At 51.7% G+C, this 22,681-nt stretch overlaps 1 protein-coding gene across 1 annotated transcript in view; it reads right to left on the minus strand.

Annotated features, from left to right (window-relative positions):
- Positions 1–3,807: 3,807 nt before the first annotated feature.
- Positions 3,808–22,681, minus strand: part of COTL1 (coactosin like F-actin binding protein 1) — a 41,526-nt gene continuing 22,652 nt past the window's right edge. Inside the window, exons 3-4 of the mRNA XM_037815731.1 lie at positions 19,844–20,001; positions 3,808–5,145 (exon numbers count right to left, since the gene is read on the minus strand). Coding sequence (XP_037671659.1) covers positions 5,035–5,145; positions 19,844–20,001 — 269 coding nt within the window. The 3' untranslated portion in view covers positions 3,808–5,034. The remainder of the gene's footprint in view (positions 5,146–19,843; positions 20,002–22,681) is intronic.

The following is a 22,681-nucleotide window of genomic DNA, read 5'->3' on the forward strand; positions in this document are numbered from 1 at the left end:
GGTGGGCTCACGGGCGGTGGGGCTGACAAACGGGCAGAAGGGCCCGGCCGGCTGCAGGCTGCTTTTGTCCAGAAGAAGCTGCTATGGCCCCAGCACTTCCCCAGGACAGGGATGGCCACAAAGACGCCAGGACCAGGCAGAAAGTAACCCTCAGTGCACTAACAGGCAGCATGTATCACGCTAAGCACCCCACACGGCTCTCTCATTTAGGACTCACGATAAACCCCTGGGGTAAGAACTCCTGCCCCATTTCACAGAGGAGGAAACCGAGGCTCAGAGAGGTGGCAGAGTTGGCCTTGAACTACCCGGCTGGCTGCAGAGCTCAGACTCAAGCCTGAGCCTGGAGCTGAGCTGGAGACACTGCCCAGTTTTGCCTCCCTGTTCCCCTGAATGAGTCATCTCGGAGCTGACCTTTGGTGGTTCTTGTTTTTAATCTCTTTTCTGTGGTTCACCAAGAAATGGGGAACAGGAAGTGCCAGGAGCCGGTCAATGAGGACAACCCATCCTGGGCGGGGGCGGCAGGAGATGGCCCTGTCTCTCCAGCCCCAGGTCACCCCTGGAGCGTGCAGGCCTGCGGGGGTGGGGGGGTGGTGCTGGGCAAGGCTGAGAAATGAGACGCCCCCCCCGGGGAGCAGCCAGTGGGAGCAGCCCCTCCTGGGAGGAAGGACAGTGTCAGCAGTGGCTAGAGCCCACTCACACCTGTGAGGGTCCACGAGCACAAATGTTCCCCCCGGCTGGAGACTGGGAGGGAGCAAAGAGCTTGACTCTCAGACCCCCTGATAGGAAGGTGGTGCTGGGGTAGGGAGGAGGGCTGGGAGGTGGCAGCTGTGAGGGGAAGGGCTCGGGCTTCAGAGCCTGCCTGCCCGGGTTCAAATCCCAGCTCCACCACTTACAGGCTGTGTGACCTTAGCTGGGACGCTTGACTTCTCTGATGCTTTGATCACCACCCCATCCCCAGACCCAGCACCTGGCCCAGTCTCAGCAGGTGTGGCACTTCTTACAAGGGGTGTAAGCTCCCTGCTCTCCTCCCATCATGCGTGGGGTCTGTAGCCCCTCCCTGTGACTCTGGGGGGCTCATGAAGCTGTGTGACTTCTGGGGCTGGGTCGGGAAAGGTTCTCTGCAGCTTCCACGTGGTTCCATCGGGCGCTCGCTCTGGGGTTATCCTACATAATGCAAGAAGGCTGACTACCCCGAGACCACCAGGCTGAGTGGGCCATGCGGGGGCTCCTGTCCACAGCCCAGCTCCCCTAGGACAGCCAGCACCAACTGCCAGCCCTGTGAGTGCACCACCTGTGAGATGCCCAGCCAGCATCTGACCACTACCAAGTGACAGACGCCTAGCAAGAGCCACCCAGCTGAGCCCTTCCTGAACACCCTGGCCCAAAACCCAAGAGCAGAATAAAACAGTTGGTATTTTACACCATTAAGTTTTGGCTAATTTGTTACTCAGCAATAGTAGCTGAAACAGCTGCAGAATGTCATGTGAGTAAACTAATTCAGAGTGTATCTGAGCAAGGGGACACAGGCACCCATGGCTCCATCTCTGACCCCTGCTGGGCCGGCCCAGGGGTAGTCCAGATAGTGGGAAGAGACAGGAGCAGATGGGGGCAGTGCCAGGCAACATCACAAACCTCCTGTGTGCTGGGTTCATGGGATTAGGAGATGACGAAGGCAAGGCCTCTGCCCTCAAAGATCTCACAGTCCCACCAGACCCCCTCCGAAACCCCAGCAGAGGCCCACGCTGTAGCTTTCCAGTTAAAATCAAGCTCCTTGACATAAAAACAAACTACTTCAGACCCACCTCCACCCTCCTTGCTCCCCGCACAAACATTCCCATGGAGTCTCCATCTACATTCTGTTGTCCCTTAGGTGTCACCTCCTCCAGGAAGCCCTCTGACACCTCTGACCACATCCAATGCCTTTGTGACTTTCTCTCATAGAACCTGGGGCTTTTCTTTAGAAGGGAGCTGGGGAAGCCCAAAATCGAGGTGTCAGCAAGACAAGGCTTTCTCCCCCAAAACTGTGGCAGTCTGGGGCTGGCTGCCGGCGACCCCTGGTCCTGGGTTTCCATCACCTGGTGATGTACATGGCGGCACCTCCTTTCTCTTGAGTTCCTTTGACTTCTAGCTTCTGGCTGCTCCTGTGGCTTCTCTCTCTGGGGCCTTCTCTATCACTAATAGCATTAAAACCCTTTCTGGTTCAGTTGGGCCACACCTTAACTGAAGTAACCTCATTTAAAGGCTCTCTAAGAATGGATTAAGATTAAGAACATGCTTTTCTGGGGTACAGAGCTCCAAGCCGCTCTAAGACCTTACTGTCCTTTGTAATTGTGTACCCACAGGTGGGTACCTGATGGTATCCACCGCCCCCACTGGACTCGACGCCTCCCTGAGGGCAGGGGCTGGGCCTGATTTGTTCATCACCGCATCCCCACACCTAGCCCAGCCCAGAACATAGTAGGTGCTCAACAAACACCTGTTGGCCCTTATTCTTGAAGATTCTGCTTCCAAGTGAAACCCCTGCAGGGAAGGGCTCCTCTGCCATCCCCACCCAAGGCCAGGCCACCTCTGCAACCATTGGGACAAGAGAAGGTGGCGTTGGCCGAAGCCCAGGACCCATTACACCTGGGCAGAGGCCCCATCTGTGTTTTTAAGGCTCACAGTGATTCCAATATGCAGCCAGGGATGAGACCCCCAGGCCTAGGGGCAGGTTCATGAGCAGCCTTCACCCTTCTCCTCTGCCTCCTCCTATTTGGGGCAGGGAGCGGAGGACGAGCCACACTCCAAAAAGATCAAAAGGCTCCAGGGACCGGGGTGCCTGAGTGACGGGCAGACGGCCCCCTACTGAGCCCATGTTCTCTGACTGTAGCCAAAAGCAAGAGAAAGTGATTTGGTACCAGGAAAAGTGGAGGCACAAGAGCCAACGAGACCCAGCAGCGGGGACGCTGTAACGACCACGACCACGGAGCCCCTGCTGGACGCCCTTGATATGCACAATCGTCACTTCTTCAAACCTTCCTCCGAGGCAGGAAATGGTATTGGCCCATTTTGCACATGAGGAAATGGAGGCTCAGAGAGGTTAAGTAATTTGCTTAAAGTCACACAGCTGGCGAGCAGAGGAGCAGGTATTTGAACCCAGATGTGGCCGAGGTGGGCCGGGGGTGGAAGGGGGCAATCTTCGGCCTGTGCCACTGGACAGTGTCATTGGGGCCCTGCCCCCATCTTGCAGGATTCCTTCCTGCTCTGCGCCCTCCCCGCCCCCGACTCAGCGACTCCAAACCCAACTGTCCACGTGTTAGAAATGCCTCTGGCCTGATTCCGAGTTCCCACCGGGCTGGTGTGCTGGAATTCCAGTTTCTAAGCTCCAGGATGGCTGCACAAAGGATGTCAGGACCAAGCAGAGGAAGGTGCTTTCTCGGGGCTTCCCCTGAAAAGGCAGAGGAGCGTGCTGGCCGCGGAGAAACGGCAGAGCTGCTGTCACGTCACCACCTCACCCCAGGGCCTCATCTCTCACTCGCCAGGTGGACACAGCATTGAGGCAACCGGAGACCTGGGTTCGAATCCCAGCTCTACCACTTGCCAGCTGGGTGACCTTGGGTGACATCCTTAGTCTCTGTGAGCCTCAGTTTCCATAATAGGGGGACAAAAACAGCACCTTTTTCTTACGGTTGTTTTTAAGAACTAAATAAGCCACTGAATGTGAATGTGCTTAGCCCCCAAGTCGCTCCATAAATGTCTTAATTATTAAATCTGAATGTGATGACAATTCATTATAAAAAGCTTTAGAAGACAAATCAGAAAATAAAATTTTTTGAAAAACAAACCAAAAAAACACATTTATTTCTGTAAACTGTACTCCGCCACCCCAATACAGTACAGATTTCCTCTCCCCAAATGAAATGAGCAAGGAACAAGAGAAAAATAACTATATAAAAGATGCTCATGAAAAGCCAAGCCAATCTCATCTTTCTTTATATATATTAAGAAAAAATCCCTTTGCATTTGTGGTGCAGAGCTCGGGTTAAATCACAGGCTTTCAGGTCCCCTTGAGTGAGCCACGAGTTTCCACTCCAAGCACAGCTCAGCCACGCACCAGGCTCTCGGCCTGCGCCCACCTCCCACACAGATGGCCTTGCTGAGAGTAAGTAACCAGTTCTCAGTTCTGCTAAATTCCGTTCTCCACCCTGGGCCTCTGTCCCTAACATCCTCGTCGCTTTGGGAGCCCCTGCAGTGAACCCTAAAATACTTCTCCCAGCCAATCTTGAGCCTCAGACCTTTGTCCCTCTCTCCATACCATAATATTTCCATCCAAAGGGTGGGAATGGGCCACTCCACACCATGAGGTAATGCCATTGCCTGGCAAGTTTAAAGGCAAATTTTATCTCTTCTTATTCCATCCAAGCCAGACCCAAATTTCTCACTGCCAAGCAATACCGTCTGTGTTGGACACGTGGCCTAGGCAACTCTGACTGGGGTGAGGTGAGGACCCAGGAGCAAATCCTAGGAGGCCTGAGCCGACTAATGGGATAAAGTGTAAGTAGTTTGTTCTTAGGAGAGTGGAAATGGACGGGCACAGCTCGTGGCGCAGCCATCTCCTTAGTGGAAAACAGGAGGGCACACCCCAAAACCAAAGTGGCAGCCCCGACCCGGGCTCCAGGGGCAGCGTGAGGTCGTGGTGATGAGAGCAGGCAGGCCGTGGTCACGTGTCAGAGAAAGACTGGGGAAAGGGTGTCTGCAGGAGGCACCTCAGACCTGATGATGTGTGTGACCCTGCATCAAAATACATTTTTTCTTTGGGAACAAAAAAAGAGGGGAGAAAAAAAGAAAAGAAAACAAAGATGTTCCATGAGCTTCGTGAGATAGGACATAGCAGGTTGGAGAGGGATGCGGGGAAGGGGACTGGGTGCAGACGCGGGCGGCGGGCAGTGCCTCTGGAGGCCTCTCTCCCTGGTGGGCTGCTGGGCTGGAGGCTGAGCTGGCGGCCCTCCTCTGGGGGCAGGTGGTGACTGCGGCAAGGGGCAGGGGGGGCCGGGGTTACTCTGCCTGGGCGTCGTAGTTGGCTCCCCCTGCCTTCTTCAGCTCGTTCTTGATGAAGTCTTCCTCCAGCTCCTTCCGGTCACTGATGACAAACTCTTTAGCGAAATTCTGCAAGAACAAATTAGAACACAGGAGATGCTATGAGGAAGGACGGGGCAGGACTGAAGTGTGGCTCAGGCAACTCCGTAAATTTGCTAAAAATCATTGAATTGCACCCTTAAAATGAGTCGATGTCATAGGAGGTGAGTAATACCTCAATAAAGCTGTTTAAAAAAGCCCGTAAGAGGATCATTTCTGTTTTAAAGATGAGAAAACAAAGGCTCGCTGCAACGTCACACAGCTAGAAGGTCCATTGGACTCCAAAGCCAATATTCTTAAAACATCAGTCTCCTTTGGGGGTGCTGAAAATGTTTTGGAAATAGACAGAGGGTTTAGTTACACAACATTGCGAATGTATTAAATGTCCCTGCATGGTATACTTTTAAACGGTTAATTTTATGTCATGTGAAGTTCACCTTGATTTTTTTAAAAAGCATCCATGTTACCATGAAGGCACAACTATATGATGGTACTATGAATAGCTGACTGTACACCACGAATGACTGAATGGTCTGTGATTATACCCCAATAAAACTGAATTTTAAAAAAAAAGCATCTGCGTGCCAATAAGAATGACCCAACCAGGAGAGCCTCGAGGCCAAGTTTTGCAGTAAAGATGAACTACCCTTCATGACAAACTACTGGGAACACTAATGGGGCGACTGGTAATTATCAAGCAGCTAAAATGTGCCAGGCACAGCCTCACACATTTTCTCATTTGATCCTCCCTCAGTATACGAAACAGATAAGGCCCACGGGCTGGGCTTGGGGAGACTGCAGCACTTGCCAGATGACTAACTGCCCTGAAACCCTTTCTCTTCCCATTCCACTGTTCTATGTTGCAAAGTATATGTGTGTGTGACCAGGACAAATGACAGACTACAAGTTAGACATAAGAGTGAGAAAGGAGAACTGAGAATTAACATGTTTCTTAACACCAAGCCCCAGAGCATGGGGGGGGCGGGGGGGGGGGGGTGAGGGCAGCAAGCAAACAGCAGCCCAAGGAGGTGGAAGCCACTAGCTTAAGATGCCTATAGAAGGAAGTTCAAAGTTCCTCTGCCTTGTGATAGCTATATATGGCAATCGAAAGAAATACGAACACTTGACATCTGTGTAAGTTAGCTCTCAGAAAATTAAGAAGAATTAAGTTTGATAAGGACTAACAAATCTAAAGTGAAACTGGATATGTAGCTGTGCATAGTCCAACTTAAATCCACCAGGACGTGGGAGATGAAATTACAATCAAATAAGAAGCAAAACAGAATAGCAGAAGCCACTGAAATCTGATATAACAATAAATATAAATGAACAAAATTATCTAAACAAAAAAGATACGTCTCAAATTATGCTATTATCAGAGTCACAGTTAAAACAAAAAGATTAGCAGAAAATGGTTCCAATTTATATCCAAGAGTATATAAAAAGGCAACAATATGATCTCTGAAAAAGTTTAAAGCAAGTGGAATCTAACCAGACAACAGGGTTATTATGCAATCTGATGACCATTTGAATCAGTTGAATATCCTTGCCCCTCTCCTCCCAGTAGAATATAGAATTGAAGACATTTTGCCCACAGAAGACACAATTTTAATGCCATTGCCTAAGGAGGCCTTAAAAGAAAAGTAGCCCAACAATCCAATGACTGCCAAAGAAAAAACAAGGACCACAGAACAACTGTCCCAACCCATTAAACTGGGTTCGCAGCTAAAAATCCTATATTATTTTAACATTTTATTTTCAGTTTATCCTCAGGGAAACATCGAGTCGGACTGTGCAAAATTAAAAGTCCTACCTCATTCTCTACTGAAAAAAAATTATTTTCTCTAGAATTCTGACTGAATTAGAAAAGACCAAAAAGGAAAAGACCAAAAGGCCCTCTTTGCCCGAGTCCTGCAGCTCGGCCTCCAGGGGTGGCTCGGGACGACCTTTTATTCATTCCAAAGCTTTGTTGGGTCCTTTGCCTTGGCCTGGCCAATGGCCAATGAATTTGACTCTGGCCCCCAACTCGCACAACAGCTCCGCCCTGAATTTGTGGAGGATGCCAAAGGGAGGTGCTGCCTTCTGGGTCTCATAATCTCATCAGCATCTCAGAGCCGGAAGATCCTTAGAAGGCATTTTCTCTCACCCCACAATTCACGGAAGGGGAAACCGAGGCTCAGCGAGCGACAACCCCAAGTGGCTGGCTGTACGGCAGCGGCGGCCTGGCTCCCCACTCCCTCCCTCCCTGACCTGCTGCTCCCTGTCCTTGCAGCTGCGTTGGCTTCCTCTCTCTCCAGGCAGCCCTCCCCACACACGTGCTCCTCTCCTTACTGCGTATCCTACAATTCTACCCACCCCTTGCCCATAATTTGAGCCTGGAGGGGCCTCCTGGCACCCTCCAAACAAGGTGCTTTCATCCTGATCCCACCACCCCTGGGGTCGGCTCCTGCTGTCACCCCAAGGACAGACTGGCTGCAGACGGGGCCATTCCCAGGACGCCCCACGGACAGGTGGGTAATACGGACGTGCGGGCGAATGGCGGTGATGCTCCCGACAGCCTCAGAACCGGACCCGGGTGCTGCCTCCAGGGACGGAATCAGGTGGGCAAGATGCCAGCCACTGCATGGGAGTCGGTCCCCCGCACCCTCCCGCAGGCCCCAATCCCTCAGGATGCTCGCACACCTGCAGCTGTCCCCCAAGGGCCCGGCTCAGGAGTCAACCTAAAAACCAATGCAAACAACCTGCAGTTCTCGGACAGTGGTCCCTAGGCTTCACAAGAGAGACGCCAGGGCCACCGGGGCTGAGCTTCACTGGATGTTTTTAAAAAGAGGAAGGAAGAGAACCAAAGAGGCTCTGCACGTAGATCGACCCGGACATGGGACATAGCTGGAAGGACGAGCAGAGGTCTGACTTGCGCCGGCCGCTGCTGACCTCCACGCAGAACGATCTCAGCCCAGCACGACCACCTCCGGCCGCGCTCCCACCCCTCACAAGCTCCACCGTCCCCAGCACCCGCTACACGCACAGCCAGGGGCAGGCCACGCTGGGGGCTGGGAGAAGTGGGGGTGACTCCTCGAGCAGAAGGACTTTTGGATCTAGAGCTGCCGGATCTGACAGGAACAGAAGGAAAGGACGGGGTGAGTTTAAGCCTCTAGCAGCCACGATAAAAAAGGTCAAAAGAAACAGGTGACATTCATTTTAATAGTATTTTATCTAATCCAATGCATCCAAAATAGTATCATTTCTACACATCATCAACGTGAAAATGACAAATGAGCTTGTCTGCCATCTTTTTCTTGTGCCGGGTCTTTGAGATCCGGTGTCTTTTACATTTATGTCACTTCTCAATTCATATCGGCCACAACTCAAGGGCTCAGTAGCCCCACATGGCTGGTGGCAGGTACAGACAGAACATGAAAGAGTCTGAAAGAGTGATGCAATTGGTCAAGGAGAATCGCTGATCATCAAACACTGGAGCTGGTCTGAGTTGGGGGTGGGTCGTGATGGGGAGGGGGCACAAGGGAGCTTTCTGGAGGGGCTGGAAGTGCCCCATGTCTTGGTCTGGGTGGTGGTTACACAGGTGAATAAGAAAATTCAAAATATACAAAAACTCATCAAGCTATACACTTAAGAGTATGTGTTTTCCTCTATGTAAATTATAGCTCAGTCAACAACAACAAAAAAGGAGAAGGAAAATAAAAAGAGCTAAAAGAAAAGAGCCTTTGCAACCCTGTCATTCACCCCCGTCCTTTGAGAAAGGGTGAGGGGGCTGTGATCCTCCCCAGGGCACACAGCGAAGTCCCCTGCTGCCAGGCCTGTCCCCTGCCCTCTGCCTCCGGCCGTGCGAGGCGTTGGACTACACTGCCTGTCCCTGCCAAGGTCTGCATCTGTCACACCCTCCAGGCTGCCCCAGCCACATGTCCACACTTCAAAACAAAATGCACCAGTCTGGCATCGTCACTTGTGGTTCTGGAGAGCTTGCCTTTGTCTTGCTAGTAGGACACTGTGTCCCTCTCTGATAGCTTCCAAATGGGGGACATTCCCCTTCCGGTCAAGGCAGGACTTTTCAGAGAGGCCCAGCCAGCTATAGCTGACTTGAGTGGCTTATGCCACCGAGATGGTTTGGAAACAAGAAACAACCTCCCTGAGTTGTGGGCAAGTTTTCTTCCTGTGACTTCTCAAGTAGATACATACTCACACCTCGAAGATGTAAGCAGGCCTTGGTCCGCTCTTCTGAAGAAGGCAATTCTAGCTACCCACCTGGGCGAGGGGCCAGGGCGAGGGGCCAGGGCTCGCAAGGCCGGCTTAAAGAAGTGCATAAATATTTCCTACCCCTGGCTTAAACCATCCCTTTCCTTTTCAAATAGCTCACAGTTGCCTGGATTAAAGCCCAGTTTCAGCTCTAAAGTGGGCTGTGAGTGGGGTTGGGCCAAAAACAAATATGGACAGTTGTCCACATGCAGCAGAGCAGCCCGCCGCTCGCCAGTCACTTAGCCTCTCTGACCCTCAGTCTCCTCGTCTGCAAATGGGGACAAGAACAGTACCTGCGTCCCAGGGTTATGAGGATTTGCTGAGTGTGCAAAGGGCTTGGAATCACACCCAGCACAGATTAAGAGCTCAATGATCACAAGCTGTTATTTTAAATGATCTCGGGATCCTCTTCTTTCTCGAGATTATCAGGGCAGTGTGAAATACACGGAAATTCTCTGAAACACGCAGAGTGAAGACACTTCCCCCTGGCATGCCGCCCCCTGCTCTACCACAGCCAACCCTGTCCTGCTCTTGCTTGTGCAAGGAAGAGACACCAGTGACGCTGCCTCGATTATTCAGAAGAATTCCTGGGGCTTTCCTGTGTTAAAAAGTAAACATCGGGGATGGAGAAATTGCCATGAGGTCAGACAAGAGAGTTAAAGCAATTCCTTCATCTAACAAGTGTGTTTAAAGAGCACTTCTCATACATCAGACACTCTTCAAGCCTCTAGAAAGTGAAAATTCTCGTGGTTAGGTGTCTCTGTGAGAGACTGAGAGCAGAAAAAAAGGAAGCAGGCAGTTCTAGAAGGCCCTGGAGGGGACCTTCAATGGCCCTGGGCCCTGGTCTCCACCTCCGTGAAGGAAGAGGGCTGGACCAAAGGGGCCCCGTCCTCTCCCCAGCGGCCACCCGGAGATGCGTAACTGAGCCGCTGGAGCATGGGGACAAATTCCACCTTGGCCGCCTGAAATCGGGGGCACACCAGGGAGAAGCGGCACCCAAGAGTCAATGCTGGGATCAGAGCTTGACTTTCGAAATGAAGTTGTGTGCTAACTGCAAGCCCTTCCCAAACCCTTGCAAGGAAGCGTGGGGGCAGGAGCCCTCCTCCCACGTGTGCGAGACGGGGCGCTGGGGACGCAGTGTGCGGCGGCTGCAATAATGTGTCTTCTGCCCAAGAGGGTGAAGCGAAGACTAATCATAAGCTGGAAAGCCTGGAGCACTGACGAGAAGCAGTCAGAGCCCAGCATCCCGCATCTTGCTAGGAGAGAGGGCGCCTTCCGGCTCACGGGGCAAACAAAAACTCACGGCCTTCCAGCCTGCTGGGCCTTCAGCGGCCCGCCCCTCCTGGGCCCCCACACTTCCCCTCCTTCCATTATTCTAAGTGCTTAAAAGACCACAGTTTTAAAAAAAAATCTACCAGCAAGGCACAATTTACTGAGAAAAGGACAGGTTCTTGTAAGAGGCATGAGTCATCCTAGCCAAGGGGAACAGACAGATCAAAAGGATCTGGTCCAGCAGTTGGCAGATTCGGGAACAAATGCACCTGTGTCACCGTCACCGTGAATCCAGGAGAGACTCGACCCAGGAGAAGACAAACGGCAGGACCAGGCGCTCGGCCACAGTTCAGGGGTGGGGCACAGGTAACAGTCTAACGCAGGTGGGTGGCAGGAAAGCGTGGCACCCTAAAGCCCATGGTGGGTAGGCCAGGGCCCAGGACAAAAATGGGCAGTGCCCCTGTGCCCAGAACCCTGAGCCCGCAGGGCCACCCGCCTCCTTAGCCGTCCTGGCCGCAAACATGTGCAGAGGCCCCAGTTCCATCCACCTTGCCTGACTTCGGACTCCCACTTCATCTAGATCAGGGGTGATGAAAATGTGGCCAACATACCCCACACCCTCCTGTACCCACAGCAGGCATTGCCAATCGATTGCAGCCACTTTTCCCACTGAGTCCAGACCTAACCTCAGAATCCTTCTTAACCCAGAATAGCCACGGCCTACTGATTAGATGACAAGTTAGATTAAATCCAGGTTCAGGTCTTCAACTTACGCCTGGTCAAAATTGTGCCTAGCATTTCTTGTACCTGAGCCACAACCAGTTCTGAGAATATTTTTTCAAAAGAAATAACTCAACAAAATTTTTAAAAAGTAAAACTCATGTACCCAAAGATGTTTGTTGTCAGTGGATATCCACGTTGTTTCCATTTTTTCAAAAAAAGTTGACTAAATAACTAAACAGCATCTACGTTCAACACTTTGCACACAGCCAGCACGCTATATATAGCATCTCGTTTAATCCTCACAATGCATCATGATCCCAAACTTTCAGATGAGAGAACCGAGGCTCAGGGGGCTGAAGGAGACAGCAGCAGGTCACGAGCGTGGTGAGCGGTGGGGCTGGGATTCAAACCTGCGTTTAACTCCACACCCAGCACTCTGTCAGGAAAATGAACACATGCACACACGCAGAGACTTACGCGTGTTGTACCACATTCACTCACACAATAGTATTCAGTCATGAGAATTATGAAAACTGAAAACATTTGCAAAGTGTTAAGTGAAAGGACACGGATCGCGTCTCTGCAATGATTAAAGCTTTGTGGGAGGATGTCCCCGGGTGCCAAGGGCTCCAGGGGAATGAGCAGAAAGGCTCTATGCGGTGGGGCTTGTAGCTGATCGTTCCTTAGCTCCTTAATTTTGTCTGAACAGTTTTTAAAACCCACAATGCCTTGAGATGAAGCCGCTGCGGAGGGGAACGTGGAGGGCAGGGGGTGGTTCTGGAGGGACTCTCAAAAGGCGGGGTCTCCAGGTGGCCACCAGCCAAGGCACGCCGGAAGGCGGAAGAGGCCATGCAGGGTTTTCCCCGAGCCCTCGTGGGGAGCGTGGCCCTGCCCACCACTTGATGTTGCACTTCTGGCTTCCAGAAGTGGGGGATAATAATGTCTGTTGCTTGAAGCCCCCAGTTTGTGGTCATTCACTACAGCAGCCCCGGGAAACTTGTACCCAAGGCTGACTGCGGGCTGGTCCCACGAGGATTTTGTGATGGGTGGCAGGCCACGGCCCCTGCTGGATCTCTGCTTGTTAAAGCCCCTCCGTGTGCATGCCGGGCCAAAGCTCTCTCCCATGAGGGCATCTCATCTCTGGGGTAGGAGGACAGAGCTGCACCCCACCCCACCCCAATAGATTCCCAGTTAAAGACTTCCCAGGGCTCCCTACTGACCTCCAGATCAGACCCCACCTTTAAAGAGGTCTTGGAGCCCCCGCAGGGGCCTCAACACTCAGCTTGGCCCAAGGACCCCTCCTCTCCCAGCCTGGGTCTCCTCATCCGTACAGTGGAGGTGTCAGCAGTGAACGAACGTGGCGCTCACACGTGGCACCTGTGCCCCCATCCTGGGCTCCTGGGGGCGTCCTGTTTTGAACCAGCCAGTTGTGTCTTAAACATATGACACGGGCAGCAAAAATCCCCGTTTCCTGGGCCCAGCCCCAGGTAAATGCTTCAGCACGAAAAGGCCCTGCTGGTTTCGAGAAGAAAAAAGGGGTTTTCCAGGAAACACTGGCTTGAAGAAACGTCAATACCCCTCCCCCACCCCACCCCTGTAAAAGCAAATGGCTCTGGAGAGCGATGAAGAGTCGATGATGGGCCCCAAAGTGCCAGGCGGCCACTGAGGATCTGCAACAGCTCTGTAATCTCATCACACGAGGGTGTGGGTTCCCCCGGCTGACCCAGTGGCCTCTCACTTCACTTTTCTAGTGAAAGGAAAGCAGAGTCTTGGAAATTCCAGTCACCCCTGAATCCCTCTGTTAGCGTAACTGGCTTCTGCAATTTGCTTCAATCCAAAGAACAGTTACTGAGCATTTACTAGCTTTTGCCCTAGAAATACAAAGAAATACACAATCTGTATTATAAAGTAGCCATGGCCACTGCCCTCAGGATGATTATCTTCTAGTTAGGCAGCCAATTATAATTTATGGAATCAAGACCACAGTAGAAATACAGATAAGGGGGCAATTTATTTTGATATGGGCTGGGAGGAGAGTGGAATAAAAGATGAGGGTTTTCAGGGAAGTGAATGTCCCTGGCAACGTGGAATATGACTCCCGGGGAGGAATGTAGACCCGGCATCGTGGGATGGAGAACATCTTCTTGACCAAAAGGGGGATGTGAAAGGAAATGAAATAAGCTTCAGTGGCAGAGAGATTCCAAAACGAGCCGAGAGATCACTCTGGTGGGCACTCTTACGCACACTTTAGACAACCTTTTTTAGGTTCTAAAGAATTGGGGTAGCTGGTGGTGGATACCTGAAACTATTAAACTACAACCCAGAACCCATGAATCTCGAAGACAGTTGTATAAAAATGTAGCTTATGAGGGGTGACAGTGGGATTGGGAATGCCATAAGGACCAAACTCCACTTTGTCTAGTTTATGGATGGATGTGTAGAAAAGTAGGGGAAGCAAACAAACAGACAAAGGTACCCAGTGTTCTTTTTTACTTCAATTGCTCTTTTTCACTCTAATTATTATTCTTGTTATTTTTGTGTGTGTGCTAATGAAGGTGTCAGGGATTGATTTAGGTGATGAATGTACAACTATGTAATGGTACTGTAAACAATCGAAAGTACAATTTGTTTTGTAAAAAAAAAAAAAAAAAAAGATGAGGGTTTTGAAGGTTGAATCGGAGTTCACCAGGACCCAAATGGAGAAATCCTTTTCACTTTCTGTTGCTTTTCTTTAATCCTTTAATAGCCCTGTGAAATTTTACTACCACATTTTCACAAGTGAGAACACAGCGATTCTAGAGAAAAAGTTACTTGTCCAAGGTCCTACAGCTAAGGAGTTGATAGAGCTGGAATACTGACTTGGGTCTCATTCCCCCTAAGCCCGTGCTCTTCCCCATTTGACATGGCGGCACTGTTTAGATTAGGTGCTAAGCCACATGTTCAGTTTGCAGTTTAAAAAGCAAACAAACAAAAACAAAACAAAAAACATGGTTCCACCATAAAGGAAGATTTGGAATCAACAGGTTTAAAAATAAGTTAAAAACAGTTGCTTCCTGCACAACTTCTCAGGAGCGTGTGCAACATGAGTCTACAAAAATAGGTTCCAAAATGCATACTGCTTCAGAACACTTTTCTGGGTGCTGGTGGACTTGGGAAACCTACGGTGTCACTAAGTGACCGAATTGGGGTTCTGGGGCCAGATGGTCGTCTCTAGACATGGCTCCCATGAGCGAGCTCCGGGACCTCGGGCGCGTTGCAAACCTCCCCGCACCCCAGTTTCCTCATCCCTAACAAAGGGCAAAATGATGGACCTGGCCTTGCCACAAAGACTCAGTGATTTCCTACACGGAAACTCCTGTAAAACGTGCCAGGTACAGCCAGGTACACTGTAAGTACAATAAGCAGCCGCTGTTGAAAACATGATTCCCATGCTGGTTCACAAAGCGGCCCTTGGAGGGCACATCTGGTCCAGGGGTGTGGGAGGAGGCCTAGGCTTTAAATCAACCCTGTTCCTGGGGTTAGAAACTATCAGAATCACACAGGAATCTGTTATTTCCACAGCATCGCAGAAACGTTCATGCACAACCTTCCTGCCTCCACATCTCCTTGGAGGAAACGCAAGCTGCTGTTCTCTTTTCCCAATGCTGACAACTGATATGTACCCTCTGGATAACTGGCTCAGTGAACAGTTATGCTAAAAAAATAAATGAGAGGGTCACGTGACTCAAACCCTTTTGCAAGACCAGCACGACAGGGTATTGAGCGTGTCCGGCACTAAATCAAGACGGCGTGGCCCGGCCCCGGGCGCGTCTCTCGGTGGTGACCGCACTGTCAGAACAATGGGTCGCTGTTCTGTCCTGGATGCCAGCAGGGCACTTCTGTGCTGCAGACCGATGGCCGTGCAGGGCGGCCGTGCTCGCTGTCCATCTGGTGAATGGCCTCGACTCACACCCGAGTGTCCCAACGGCCCAGCCCAGCTGGCAGCAGCCTTGCCGGGGTTTGCTTTGTTTTCCTGCTGGCTGCAGCCATGCCTTGGTCTCACAGCCCAACTCTAAACACAGACCCAGGAGACCCAGAACCAAATCTTCTGACTTAACTCCTCCGGGTCCCAAAGCCAGCTCTGCCACTCACTAGCTACAGGTTTGGGGCAAATCCCATGACTGCCCTTGGCCTCAGTTTCCCCATATGCCGATGCACGTGTGTGGCAGGCCACCCAGGTGAGGAGCAGGGAGAAGGCCTCGGTCCTGCACGGATGAAGTCAGCGCTGGCAGGGCTGGGCCAGGTCAGACCTCCCCGTGTCGCTGGCAGCTGTGACTGGGCCAAGCCTTCTGGAAGGCAATTAGGAAATGCAGATTCCTGCCCCAGGCCCCGGGGCACTACATGTGGATCTCTCCCCTCCTAAGGAAACACTGTCTGCCCAAGTCATACACCATGGTGATCTAAAAGGGGAAACTGGAAAGAGTAAGAGCTCATCCTTCCAGAGCCTTTCCCAGATGCAGTTCCTTCCAGGCACTTTCCCTATATTTATTCATTTAATCCCCAGGACACCCCTCAGAGGCAGACACCACACTTTCCCCATTGTAGACACGGGGAGACCGAGGCACAGGCAGGCTCAGCAACGTGTGCACAGTCGTGCTGCTCTGGCTCAAAAGCCCACCACTCCAGGCAGCAGGCCCCCTGCCCCTCTGTCCACTAAAGTAAAAGAAGGGCCCTTTAGGGGCAAAAATAACTTCATAAACAAATGATCCATTTTTGAAACGCATGAAAAATTTGCAGACTCCTCCAACTGCTCATTTTACAGGTGGGGAAACCGAGGCCCGGAGAGGGAGGGAGACTTGCCCGCAGTCGGGCGGGTTAGTATGAGGCATGGCTGAGAAAAGACCCACCCCTCCCGATTCCATCGTCTCTGTGCCAATAAGCAAGCGATTAATTTATGTTCTCCATGTTCCATACAAAACCCAAGGACATAGTTGCATCATATTTATTAACAATGAAAGCAAAGGGTTTATGAAGACTGTTAAATCGAAAGTCAATCTGCTTATCCTTCACATGGAAATAGTTGAAAAAGGCAGCTGGGGAATGTGATCCACTCCCCAAGACACGAGAACCCCAGACGGAGGATCCCGAAGAGAACAGGGCTCCGAGGCCCATCGTGCAGAAGGGAACCTGACGCGGTGGCCGGGATGACGTGGCTTCAGAGGCTGAGCGAGGACGCCCATCAGGCAAGGGAGGGACCCTCTGACCCCGAATGCCCATAATTACAACGCTTGGACAAACATGAGTTCTTCTAACAGCTTCGGATAATTAACATTTAAAAATGTCAAGGTGAGAAACGCAAATGTCAACGGTCAGCACATTCCACTGCGCCCACAGCACAAGACGGGGTCCCTGCTCCCAATGGGAGCAGACTGCCCCCCAGCATCCCTTCCTCTTAACTTAGGGATCATCCCAAAGCCACCGATCCAAAATGCCACCTCCTGGCCCCGCAGGGTGAGCCCATGACCCAGGCCAGGCCAACTGGGGTCCTTTCAAGGGACTGACGGGCACCGAGGGACGGACCACCAAAGCCCAGGCCCTTCCTCCCGGGGGACAGAGGCAGCCTGAAGCCAAACCCGGAGGGACAGGCAGAATGGCGGGAGGGAGACGAGATCTCTGAGCCCGGATCCAGCCGCCCCGCCCTTCCCGGTTCCCAGGGCCAAGCAATGTCCCTTTATGCTGCAGCGTATTGGAGCCTGCAAATAAATACATCATAACTGATGTGCCCTCCAACCTCGCCCACCCATCGCATTTCCCTATGCACCCGGGGTCACCAGCCCATTTAACCAAACTGAGAAAAGAGCTCGAGATTGTAGCGGGTTGAATGGTGTCCCCCATTCACATCCACCCAGACCATCAGAACGCGGCCTTATTTGGAAATAGCATCTTTGCAGATGGATCAGTTAATGATCCTGTGATGATGAGATCATTTGGATAAGGTGGGATTTAAGGTTCTCCAACAGCTGGTGTCCTTTCAGGAGGAGGAGCGGCACGGAGACGCAGGGAGGGAGGCCACAGAAGACGGAGGCAGAGGGACGTGGCCACGCGCCGAGGGCCGCCCGGGGCCGCCGGAAGCTGGCAGAGGCCAGGAGGGAGCCTCCCCGGAGTCTCCAGAGGGAGCGGGCCCGGCTGCACCCAGGTCTGGACTTCCAGCCTCCGGAACTGGGAGACAAAACACTTCTGTTTCAAGCTGCTTGGTCGTGGGGAGCTGTTGCAGCCGCCACAGGAAACTGAGACATGTTCAAAAGGAACTCTGCGAGACGCGAAAGGCCGCGCCCATTGGGCACAGCCTGGCAAGTGCCCCCTGCTGCAGGTCCCCCCTCCTTCTGGCCGCACCCAGGCTGGGCGACAGGGACGCGGGGACCATGCTTGGGGCAGGTGCAACTCGGCAGCAGACCTAGGGACGTGGACCAGGTGTTCTTATGCATTTCCCATTCTGCTGCCACACAGGAGAACCCCGAAAGCTGGTTAACCATGAAAATCCAAGCTGGCCTGGAGAAAAAGAAATGGTTAAGGAGGCGGCTTTCCAAAGACGGGGTGTCGCACCAGACAGGGGGCCACAGCGGCATTAACTGGAAACATGAAGATCTTAAATAAATTACATTTACTGAGCATTTACTAGGTATCAGCTGTGGTGCTAACCCTTTAGAAGGCAACCCATACCTTTTCTAAATAATATCACACCTACTCACTCCAGAACCACCCCCTCCTGAGACTGTATTCTAAAGAAATAATTCAACAGACGAGAGAAAGGAAATGCGTGTATTAAAATACCAGTTGGAACATTATTTATAAAAGTAAAAACTGGAAGCCACCCACGAGCCCGACAACAGGGGAACATTTAGTACATTCTAGTACATTTGTGAAATGGGACGCTCTGCCACCAGAAAAACGTTAATTACCAAGACGAGGCAGCCACATAATTCATGAAATTATGCCAATCTAAAAAGAAAGACAGGAGAGAGTGTGGTTTGCAGGCTGTGACTGAGGCACAAAGGCTGAGCGAGAGCACCCAGGGAGGAGCGGGGGAGGGGATGGTCAAAACGTGGCCCGAGAGTGGGGCGGTGGGCATTTTCTTTCCTGGTATCATTTTTTAAAACAAAACTTTAAAAAATTGCATATAACATATATAAAACATAAGGTTTGCCATTTTTAAGTATCCAATCTAGTGGCATTAATTACATTTACTATAAAACATAAAGTTTGCCATTTTAACCATTTTTAAGGACACAATTCAGTGGCAATAATTACATTACGATGTTGTGCCACCATTATCACCATCCATTACCGAAACATGTTCATCACCCCCGACTCTGTGCCCATTAAGTAAAAACTTTCCATTCTGCCTTCCTACCAGCCCCTAGTAACCTCTACCCTACTTTCCGTCTCTACCAATTTGCCTATTCTAGATATTTCATACGTAAGTGGACCCATACAATACTTGTCCTTTTGTGTCCGGCTCATTTCATCCAGTGTAATGTTTTCAAGATTCATCTATTCCTTTTTACAGCTGAATAACATTCATTATTGAGACACACCACTTTTGTTTATCCATCCATCTGTTGATGGACGCTTGGGTTGTTTAAAATAACATTTTAATTTGTAATAGTTTTAGATTTACAGAAAAGTTACAAAAGATAGCATCCTGCATTCCCACATCCCCCGCAACCGGCTTCCCCAATGGTTAATGCTTTACGCTCCCGGGGGACATCTGTCAAAATCGAGAAACCAACATTGGTTTGTGACTATTAACTAAACTCTAGACTTTATTTGGATTTCATTAGATTTTCCTGTTCCAGGATCCAATCCAGAGTACCATGCTGCATTTAGCCGATTATTTTTAGACCCTTATTTTATCGTGAACCAACCATCCTGTTTTGTGGGGGTGAGGGGAGGTGATGGTGCCCCAGCCCCCTACGACAGGCTCTGAAGGGACGTGTAACACAATATTTCTGGGTCACTTGAACCACAGTTTAAATACACCGTAAAAGGGCAGGACTCCTTGGTTCATGGGTTTAGAGAAACCCTTGGGCCAAACGGAGAACCCTTGGGTAAGGAGAAAGCTGTCTCCCTCACTTTTCCTTCCCTCTGGTTGATCGGTTTGGAATTCAAATTTTTTGCTCAACAAAACCCCATACTCTAGCCCCAAATGGACAACCTTGGAAGTTTCCAACAGCATCAATGATTTTTAATGGCCAGAAGGGAAAAAGAGTTGAAGACAGAGGACTCTTCAAAGTAGAACTGTTCAGGAGCTCGGAACAAAGCCAACATAATGTTCCTCCAATGACTCAAACGAACATCTTGGTCCGAGGAGGCAATGTGGCATTGCAAAGTCACAGGGTGACACCACAGCCCCAGGGCCCCCACCCTGTCCTCTCCATCCCGGCGGGAGATGACACTTGGTGGGTGTGACCTGTGGACCCTAAGAGAACCCAAGGAGAATTACCTGTACAACCTCCTTCACCAGGGTCTTGTCCGTGCCCGTCTTGGCTCGCTGCAGCCCGCTGACGTTCTCGCCGATCCAGGTGATGAGGGCGAACTTGGACCTCTTGCTCATGGCGTCCCCCGTGGTGAAGCGCACGAAGGCAAACATCCGGACGTCATCTGTGGCCGACAGGAAGAAGAAGACGCCATGCTCAGTTAAAACAGCAGGAACCATTTTCCCGAGGAAGAGGCTGGCAGCGGAGTCAACCCTGTGGGCACCTGACACAGGTCCCCGGTGCATCCTGGGCTGTCTCGTGGCAACGCCAAGTGCGGAAGGAGGCGAGGAAGTCCTCCCACACTGCCCAGTGGCCAACTGCTCATTTAACCCCGACAGACACCCTCGGGCTTTGGTACCTGCGGAGGTTTGAAGCTGTGCGTCCCCCAGAAAACCATGTTCTTGAATTTAACCCATTCCTGGACCTTTAGATGAGGCTACTTCAGCCCAAGTGTGCCCACCCCAATCAGGATGGTCTTCATCCCACTACCGGGTGCTTTATAAGCAGAATTAATTCAGTCACCAGAGAGGAAGCCACAGGGAGTAAGAAGCTGAGACGGAGCCTGAAGAGAAGGCAGAGACCGGGAGAGGCCACCATGTGTGCTGCCACATGACAGAGGAGCCAGGATCCCCGGCAGCCGCCCCCGGGACCCGCAGTCCTCGGCGAGAAAGCATTGCCTTCACGATGCCTTGATTGGGACATTTTCCCAGCCTCAAAACTGCAAGCAGATAAATTCCCAGTGTTTAAGCTAAACATTTCTCGGCATTTGCTTGAGCAGCCTAGGAAGCTAAAACGGTGCCCATTTTACAGACGGAAAATGGAGGTTCACAAAGGTGAACTGTCACCCCGAGCTGCACAGGCGGTTGGAGGCTGTGCTGGGATTTGAACCCAGTTCTCTCCGGCTATGAATGCCTTCGATCCTACTCTCAGTTCCTATGAACGAGGATCAAAATTTTAGACCTTATTTAGGGAAGTTCATCAACTCTACTTTCCTCAAACTCTGAGACCGTACTCGGAATGGTAAAGCCACATCGTGATGGGCCGGGGACCAGGCTGGGTGAAGGATGCGGAGTGAGGAGGAAACAGAGAAGGTGGCCCTTATTGCGGCAAAGGACACAGCACGAGCCCCCTGCAGCTGGACAATTAGGCCAACAAAACATTCTAAATATTTTCCCATTTGTTGTGCTATGCTTAAGTTTGTCATCTCTACTTATTTTATCAAAATGAATGTGGGGACTATGTTGTACCATTGCTCTCATTCAAGTTTGGTTTCTGTACTGCTGTTCATTATCATCACTTTAGAGTCTCTTCCACAAGCCACTATGCTGTTTCCCCATCCTCTGCAGAATCAAAATATAATTTGGTGTTCTTGTTTTACGAAAGACGTGTGCGTGTGTGTGTCCCATTAATATACACCAGGATTTCTCAACCTCAAAAATGCTGACACGGGGGGCCAGACGGTCCTTCGTGGTGGGGCTGTCCTGTGCATTGCGGGATTTTAGCGGCGTCCCTGGCCTCCCTCCATCCACGAGGTGCCAGCCGCTGCCCACCCCAGCGGTGACGATCAAGAGAGGCTCCAGACACGGCCCGAGTCCCCGGGGGAGAGAAGCGCGCCGGCCGAGGGGCCCTGGTCTAGACGGAGTCCACGTCCCCGTGGAACCAGGCTCCCCTTTGTTTTCCCTCCGACCTCTGGGCTTTACTTTGAGGAAATGACAGATCCTTACTCAGGTGAATTCCTAAATACTTCATATTTTAGCTGCAATTATAAATGAGATTTCACTGAAATTCCTAAGTGGCCCTTGTTAGTAAACAGATGCTACAGAATTGGGGTTATTCACCTTGCACTAGCCCCGTAGCTAAACTCTTATTTTCCCGAACGGCTCCCAGCGGCCGGCTCGAGGGCGTCTCAGGTGCTGCGTTACCTGTGGAGCAGCCCTTCTCCAGCTCTGTGTGTCTAGGAGCCCCCTGGGGATCTCGCCAGACTGTGGATTCAGATTCAGCCGGTCTGGAAGGGTCTCTGGGTCCCCAGGGCTAACAGCTCCCAGGGGACGCCGACACTTCTGACCAGGGGACCCCACTGTGAGATAAAAACATAACGAAGCCAAGCAAGATGCCTTTCTCCCGAGCCTCTCCCTCGGGTGCTGCCGGGCTGATCCCCCATGGAACACAGGTTTATTCCAAGACACACACCCTCGGGTCTAAAGGAGGCACAAGCCTGGAGAAGACACGGGTGGCCTCCTGGGTGTCATCTCAAAGCCGGCAGTCGGCAGCACACCCTCGACAAGGAGCGACGCTGTCAGGGAGGAACCTCCAGTCACCGGGGCTGAGAGGCACCCAGCTCCTGCAGACCACGGGATGTGCTCACGCCCCAAAGCCAGGGGCAGGTGACCCACATACCTACGTGTCATTCACACCGGCACCCCACTTCTATTGTGTTTGGTCTCGTTGGGGGCAGCTCTGTCGCCTCCAACATCAAGTCAAGTCGGCACTTGACACATCAGAGCAAGAGGCCCAGAGAGGAACGTGACGCGCACGAGGCAACATCCTCAGAACCGAGCTGGGAATGCGGCCAAGCCCCTCCTTCAGGGAACTGTGCACCCCACCATGGGGGTCGGTGGGGGCCAGGCAGGGAGGACAGACAAGGCTGCTCTCAGAGACGCCTGATCGACAGAACCAGCACAGGCTTGGTGACCGACAGACGTGCGAAGCGGGGAAAGCGGGGTGTGGGGGCTCCCAGGGGGCCCAGCATGGAGTGGTGGCCCCATTAGCCCTGGAGTTGGAGGGACCCTGGCTCGCACGTCTGC

Source organism: Choloepus didactylus, chromosome 22, assembly GCF_015220235.1.
Source record: "Choloepus didactylus isolate mChoDid1 chromosome 22, mChoDid1.pri, whole genome shotgun sequence".
In the NCBI taxonomy this organism is placed as follows: Eukaryota; Metazoa; Chordata; class Mammalia; order Pilosa; family Megalonychidae; genus Choloepus; species Choloepus didactylus.